Below are 8,233 nucleotides of genomic sequence, written 5' to 3'. Positions count from 1 at the left end.
TTTAGAAAAAAGTAGAGGAAAATCCCAATCTAAACACAAAGATGAAGATGCTAAAGAAGTCTCTTAGGACATCTTTTCTGAGGGTTTGAGACACTGTAGAGGGATCGGTTAACCCAAACAGCATACGAGGTATTTGAAATGTCCCAGTGGAGTTTTAAAATAATTTTCCATTCATCTCCATCTTGGATTCAAACCAAATAATTCATTTTTTAAAACCCAGTTTAGTAAATAATGTTGCAAAGATCAGAAGACAGAGCTGATTAAAGGCTGTGGATACTTACTCTTGACAATGGTTTGGTTAAAGTTCTGTAATCTATAGACGGCATGAGTGTTTTTGTTGCACATTCTACTTGCACATTATACTTCAAACAGACAATAAAGAAGTACACTTAAAATAAAATAACGCTGAATATGACAAGAAAACTATTATATACTCTTACTATAACTAAAAAACACAACTTTTCCTCAGATCCCCAGACTCTTGAATGATGCACATGGTTCATGGTTCATGACAACCACTTCAATAAAACCTTAAATCTAAAATAATAAATCGATAAACCACCCCGCCATTTTCTTCTGCTTCTGTGAAGTTGGGCTGTAGGGGCAACAGTCTAAGCAGGGAAGCCGAGACCCGTCTGTCACCAACCAGCTCCTCCAGCTTATCCAGAGAAACATCAAGGCATTCCCAGGCCAGCCGACAGATTTCTCCAGCATGTCTTGGAGAAATCTGGCCTCCTCCTGGTAGGACATGCCCAACCAAACATGGCTGCCTAACATTTGGGACACAACAATTTGCTGCCATTGGGCATCCATTAAAATGAAAGCAATTAGATTAAACGAATAGTACCTCTGGTGCCCACTCGTTACAATAGCAATGATTAGTCGTCTAGTCGTGCACGTGCCTAGTATACTACTAGACGAAGAGATTTTTAAGATGGGTTGTCAGACCCAACCCATCAAAAAATATCCATAAAATTCTGATTTTTTTGGAACTGAGATGTTTATTAACCCTTGTAACAAAATCCACAAATCTTTTTCTTTTCCTACATAATGTTGTGCATGATATATGTTTATTATATATTTATTATATATTTTTTGTATCCCATTTGATACATTGGATGTTTTGGCAACTTTTTGTTAACAACAATGTTAATTTTAGACAAAAAATGAGTTCTGTCCATAAGATTTTGAAATTATGGCAAGTATTGATCATGTTGATAAGATAGAGGTCTCAGAAACTCATATTAAATATGATACAAAGGGCATTATAGGGTTAAGACCCTGTTCAGTGCCTGTAACAAGAAATCGCATGTGATTTTTCTTCCCACTTTGTTATTTCTAAAAGGGGAATTTATTTTAACAAGCTGGGGACTTGTAAAGTGTGGTGGAGTCAGTGTGAGTTGTTATACATCTAGTGGAAACAATCAATATATCAATCAGTCAAACAGCCATCTAAACCATGTGGCCATGAAAGGTGGTTTGAACCTTCTAAAAAAGTCAGCAAATTCAAATTCACTGATGATGATGTAATTGTAGTTTTAATCAGTGGAGCTCCTCACAGATGATGGAGTGCTAAGCTGTACTGTAATTCACTGTACATCACTTCCTTGTTAGAAAGCGTTTAATCAACCTCGAAGACGCAATCAGGTGTCAAGCTAAGATTGTACACACTAAACTACTCAGCTGATCAGCAGTAACGCACTGGCAGGGAAATAAATGGGAATGGAAAATCATTATCACCAATAAACAGTTCAGCATATTAATCAATGTTGTTGAGTAATGATCTGTGTCAGATCATTACTCTTTTTTTATGAAGACAGAAAAATAAATCTGTTATCAAATGAATTCTGTATATAAACGTCCTGCATAGAGCTCCCTGCTGCTGTTAGTTACTCAGAATGACAAGAGCTTCTTCATTAAGACAACACTGCATGTTTCAGTGTGTGTTTTTATATTTGATAGTTCAAAGGAAAAGTCTCCCGTACATTTGTGCCTTTTTGAAATATGTTGGCTGTGTCTCATGGTCAGTGATGAAGGCCAATGACGTGCAGTTGTAAACATTTATTAAAACATTCAACAGTACACAAGGAACAGTTTGGCTTTGATTATTTTAAATATTCTGCTGAGCAACAGTATTTAATAAATATTAGTCAATAAATAGCCTTTAAATAAAAGTATCTTTGGGTAGAGACGTTGCAGTTTTGGAATTTAGATGGTAAGACTTCATCTTTGCTTTGGATCTGCAAGAGAAGAGTAAGAGAATAAGAGTTAAATCTGTGGTACATTGCTCTAACCGTATTGTAGTGTAGTTACTGTAACTTACTGTATCTTCCCACAGTGTTGCACCCCAGAGAGCTCATGGAGCCTATTCTGTCCATCCGTCGCCCAAAACAACCAGAGGATTTCCTAGATGAATCATTGCGGACACTCTTGAGGTTCTTGGCTGAAAGAAACTCCCGGATTTCAGCTTCATCTAGTCCGGTGTCTGGCTGATGTCCATCTTCTGCGTCATCTCTGCTAAGGCTGTCTAGAAGATCTCTCTGTCCAGGGGCATTTTGGTCCACTGCCGTTTGGTCTGAAACAGACTCTTCCAGTCTGCTTAGGAGCACCTTTAAAGATCCACACAGATGAAAGTTGTACTGTGTCTTGAATAATAAACATGACAATTTAACTATGGCATGAGGATAGACAGAGGCACTCAAATGTATTTGTCAACAGTTTATGTCTCCGTTTATTGAGATTATCAGAAGCAATGTTGGAGCACAGGTCCCAGATAAAAATGATCAGACTTTATGCTTTTATCACATGAGAAATCAAGGCTAAATATTGGGAACAGCTATGGAAGGAAATGCAGGATGTTGTTCAACATTTTACGTGAATAAAATTGAGTTCCTTGTTCAGATTGCTGCTACAGATTGCCTAAAACTCCCAGAAAGACTCAACTTTTCAAGAAAAACTTTAGTGACTTTAGAGACTTACCTTCAAGATGTCCATGTCAGTGTCAGTCAAGCCAGTGCTGATGGGATATGTACTAGTCAGCTGCAGCTTTAAAATGAGAAGGAGGCTACAGAGCGATATAGAAGACAGACGCATGTTGCTCTGTGGGTTGCTGCAGCTCGTGTTAGTAGTTGGATGAATGGATAAATTCTCTTTTTCTTCTTTGACTTGTAGGTGTTTGGATGCCGGAGCCAACAGCAGCACTCTCTTTTATACTTAAGGTTAACACACATAGGTATGCCAGGAATTGGACCGGCATGCCTGACACCTAATTCTGATAACACGAGCTGTCGGAAAATGCTCCTTTTAAAGCGTTGTATGCTAGTATTCTTATGACATAGCCGCTTACATATGCTACTTTACTTGAGAAACATTCTCCAGAGCCTCCCCACCTCACACGGGACACTGTTGTCACTGAGTTACAGGAAGTAGTAAACTAATGTGACAACATGATAGTGTTACTAAATGAAGACACCGATGTAATAGTTGTACGGTCACCTCGTAATAATTGCTCTGAGAGATCATCTTTTAGTGGAAGGAATAAAAATGGGGGGTCCACTCTGCTAATGGGCTGTTTACATTGCCTAATGTTCTTTTCTTGAAAGTGTATTTTAAAGTCTGTCACCTTTGGATGATTACAACATTTTTAATTGTCGGTCATCACTGACCTGCTGTGAGAAGCAAAGGAGAAACAAAACACTACACATATCACTCACAAGTCATATCACAAGACTTGTGATAACTTTAATCAAATATAGCAGTGAATTAAATGATTATGAATTTAGGTGAAGTGCTGTATCTAAAAGACGGATTCCGCTCTGCTTTCATACAGACAGATACAGGAAATCTTTTATATTTCATGCAGTTATAGTAACTGCTAAACTCACTGCTGGGATTTTGGTAGGTCTAAATAAATAAAATCATATTTATTATTGTAGCAGTCTCATTTGGACCACCAAGTCACAGAATCCTCAGTAATTGAATGAACACAAACACAAACAAAAAAAACCAATAAGTTAATGAACAACAACAACAACAAATCTCACTTTCTTGTAAACAAATTAACTTCAGAATAAACTCCTCTAAAAAAATTAAAGGGTCATCACACTATCTGGGTTTGGGGCAAGGTGGAGCAGGAAAAGCACTGCCGGAGCCAGATCACCAGTAAGCTACTACTGCATTTTCAAACAAAACTGTCGTGAACGGACCTAGAGAACACTACAACTAGCAGGTGTCGGATTATAATATTATTTTATGCCATGTTAGAATTATTATGTAGTTTTAGCTTGCATTATGCTCCTGAATTAGAAGAAGGTGATAACTATTACATTTGGTAAACTGATTTGCATTACATGAGACTGTTGATTTATTGTGAATGAATGATATTGTTTTATGATGCATTATACTGCTGAGTTATAAGAAATACTGTTCACAGAAAGTCATCGTCTCATTTGTCTGGTTAGAAGAGAACAGAGCATACTGCCCCATCTTAGCAGGAGCAGATAAACAGGGAGCCAAGGTCGTAGCTTAGGCGCTGTGTGAGAGAAAGAATGTGAATGTTTAGGCTTTTATGATTAGGTGGGGGCCACTAGAGGCTATAAGAGTTTGATCAAGGCTCCACCATTTTGAGATCTGATGCTGTCTGTGTATGGTGTCCATCTCCCACGCGTGTGTTCATTAAATCATCGTTTGACTTGACCCGGCCGGACTAGTGTGGTTATTTTTGGTTTTCCTCTTGTATCCATTCCCAATATTTGAATCCGTAACAGTTTTGGGGGCTCGTCCTGTGGTATTGGGATGGAAGTTTTGGAGGCTTGGACGGTCCGAGGTGGTCAGACGGGCAGACATTATCCGGCAATCGAACTGAGTGGACAGGCGCCTTTATAAAAGAGGTAGGCACAGGCCTGTTGATTTTATCCGAAGTGTGCTGAATTGGACGATAAAATTAAATGTCTATTCAGTAAAAGTTGCCGGTGAGTGTCTGTTTTGATTTTGATGAAAAAATCTCATGAGAATTGAAGCTGAAGTAATGATAATAAATAGCAGTTGGACTGCTGAGTGAAAATAAATAGCAGTTGGACTGCTGAGAGAATTTATTTGGATAGGGAATTGGTTATTTAGTGGGTTAAAGTCCCCATTGGTCATGGTTGGACCGGCCTCAGTCATACTCTTGTCTTAGTGTGTTGACTGTTGTTTCAAATTATTATAAATTTTTTAAGAACGACAGTTGGACTGTTAAGAGGCGCATTGCCTGGAGGTTACGCTCCCTCCTGGCCGCGGACGCGCGACCTTGACCTGTCGGCGAACAGGGTTAGTTCAGTTTGGCTTGACTGTGGGGTACAGGGCATCCTGGAACAAGCTAGGAGTTAGAGTCTCCTTACCGTTTGGAACGGTATCTGCGCTTTTTTGGGCAGCAAAGGTTGGACCTTGGGTGTTGGACACTTTTAAATTGAGTTAGGGATTTTAGAGATGAGGCCAGATACAGTTAGAGTCTGATACTGGTTAATTGATCACAAAAAAGTTGGACTTTTTCGGTTGGACCGTTAACTTAAATTTGTCAAAATTGTGTAGGCGCTAAAACTTTCAGACCTGAGAGTGATTGTAAATATAAGACGTCTTTGTAATATAATAGAGAGTTGAGTGTGAAACGAGGCTGTGTGTGATGACAGCGCGCTGCAGAGCTGCGAGCTATTTTTAGACAGTGTGTGAACATGCAAATGAGGTGGCTGCTGTGAAGCCCACAGAGGACTTCCTGTTTAGCGTGTTATTGAGTTTTATAAGTATGATTTGCAAACAATGATACATGCCTGTAATTAAAACGCTGATTTTGCTGATTATAATATTACAAATAAAGTTTTGAATGACTACGGTGAATGTTTGATGTTTGGCTGAGTTTTGATATGGGAGAGACGGCTTTGCAGCTGCTGGGGGTGAGTGACCGGAAATTTGCATGCCCATAAAAGGCAACTGCCTGACTGTGTGAACTATGCACCAAGAGAGAGGGTAAAATCTAGGCAGATGAACCAAATGAATGTTTTAAGAAAAATAGTAAATGAATGTTTTGGTCTCTTAATACAGGTGGATTTCTCTCAACCTGGAAACCTGAGTACAGCAGCAAAAGGATAGATTAACAAAATTGGGACGACAGACAGGCCAAGCTCTGGCTCAAAATTTTACAGCTTGACCTCTCACTTTGTCCCTACCCGAAAAAGAAGCTTAAAGGACATCTTCTCCTCCAGTTATCGGCTACCATCACTGGAAATTTTCAGGCAAGTTTTTCACTGAATTGTTTTTGGCACCATGTGTCCCTGAATCTCACAAGCAAGCTCTAATTCCTGGCTGAAGACATGGAATGCTGTTATTTAAGGTGGGAAATCAAAGTTTGGGAAACAAAATTAAAAACATACACAATTAGAGAAATGCCTTGTTTGAGAAAAAAGTTAAAATATCCCACCCACAAACGCACACACACGCAATGAAGAAACAGCTTACATTCATGAACACGTGAAGATTTTCCAGCAAGTTTAAAGCAGCGAAACTTAACATACACCTGATGTTAAATGATAAAGTTTATCCACTACTAACAAATAAACTCTCTGGGTTGCAGGACAACAACTTGACTTCAAAAAGAAAGACACTGGTATGACCAACCAGTGATGAAACAACAAATTTAGTGGTTAAAAGAGTCAAATTGTGACATGTTTTCCTCTGATTGATTAATACAAGTGATTACTGAATGAAATAAAATTCCTTTTTTGAATTATTAAACATGATCTTAAGAATTTTAACATGTACCTGTGTTGTCCTGTCAACTTGGTGGGTTATGAGTTGATTATATAGTGAGAAAAAACAAAAAAAAGGGGGGGAGAAGGCTGACACAGGGCCTGGCCCCTCTCTGAATAACACAGCCAAAACAACATCATTTTCCTGTTCGTCTGTTTTTGTTTTGCTTTTGTTTTTTCTCTTTATGCTTAATTACAGGCTGCTTGGTCGGCCCGGAAAGCCGAGGCTGACCTGGACTCCTGCTCTCCCCTCTACCATCTTTGCTCTCCCTTCTACCATCTTTGATGTGACCCTGACCAAATGCTACAGCAGCTGGACTCACAACAACAGCCTGAGAATGTCAACAGTGCTGCAGGAAAGCGATCTCATGCAGCAGAGACGGAGAACGTTAAATCCAAGGCCCGTTTCACTACACGGGGGAGATTTCCAGACAGCTTCAGCTGACAGAGCTGTGACGAGACGCCTATTAAGCCCAGATGAAAAGTGAGGCCGAGCAAAAGAATGCTGACCTTAACAACTCTGCATTAAACCTGTGCAGGAAAGTGACGGACCAACACGGATGATCGGGCAGCAAAAAGGGCGTGCCAGAGACACGAGGAGTAACTGAGGTCAGGAGGCACCTCAGATTGGACAAAAGCAGCAGAAGAACATAAGCTGAAGGCACAGGTGTCGGGGCTCGGTCAGCAGCTGACCTCTGAGAAGAGCCGAACAGCAGAGCTGCAGAAGGCCGTGGAGCAAAGCAAGGAAAACATCAATAAACTTCAATCTGACGTGTACGGAAAAGACTCTGAGGTTTCTGCCCTCAGTGAGAGCTCAAGACATCAGAGCAGAAACTGAGCATGGCTCAGGAGGAGCTGGCTGCTAATCGAACCCATCAGTCAGGCTTAGAGTCCCAGATACAGGACTTAAAATCAGGCCGGAGCTTGCTGGAGCAGGAGGTTGCCAAACGGGATGAGAAGCTCCAACAGCAGGAGCAAACCCTGAAGGACCTACAGAAGCAAAAAGGGTCAAGTTAAGGAGGAGCTGGACAAGGAGGAGAGCAGGACCCCAGAGCACGCTTCAGGCCATGGTTTACCCAGAACACCAGAACAGGAAAGTGATGAACACAAACACACACAAACACACACATCTACATACACTGACTGAGAATTAAGAGAAACACACATATGAACACATATGCACTCGTTGATTGACTGAGAAGTGATCCACACACACACTCACATACACACATACATGTTTGTGCAATGAAGAGTGATACACACACGCTGATGCAATGAAGAATCCTTTACTAACAAATGCTATGCTGATACGCAAAATGCTGCACACAAACGTCCAAATACAGAATTTGTTACAACAACAAGAAGCCATTGATTGTTAATTGGTTAAATGCATTTCATGTCACCCAGAGGGCATTTGTGTAGATTTAGGGGACAGGGTCTAAAGCAGTTTGGTT

The 8,233-nt window shown here is 40.2% G+C and overlaps 1 protein-coding gene across 1 annotated transcript; it reads right to left on the bottom strand.

Moving 5' to 3' along the window:
• Positions 1 to 2,046: 2,046 nt before the first annotated feature.
• Positions 2,047 to 3,202, bottom strand: nppb (natriuretic peptide B). The gene is made up of 3 exons (XM_035913632.2): positions 2,980 to 3,202; positions 2,324 to 2,609; positions 2,047 to 2,240 (listed from the first exon to the last, which is right to left on the bottom strand). The coding sequence occupies exons 1-3, from the start codon at positions 3,091 to 3,093 to the stop codon at positions 2,224 to 2,226; spliced, it is 417 nt and encodes a 138-aa protein (XP_035769525.1). The 5' UTR covers positions 3,094 to 3,202; the 3' UTR covers positions 2,047 to 2,223.
• Between the last annotated feature and the right edge of the window lie 5,031 nt (positions 3,203 to 8,233).

This window comes from Neolamprologus brichardi, chromosome 20 (genome assembly GCF_056152115.1).
Source record: "Neolamprologus brichardi isolate AB-2024 chromosome 20, ASM5615211v1, whole genome shotgun sequence".
NCBI lineage: Eukaryota > Metazoa > Chordata > Actinopteri > Cichliformes > Cichlidae > Neolamprologus > Neolamprologus brichardi.
Note: the sequence above shows the minus strand (reverse complement) of the source record. Positions and strands in the feature narration are given on the sequence as shown.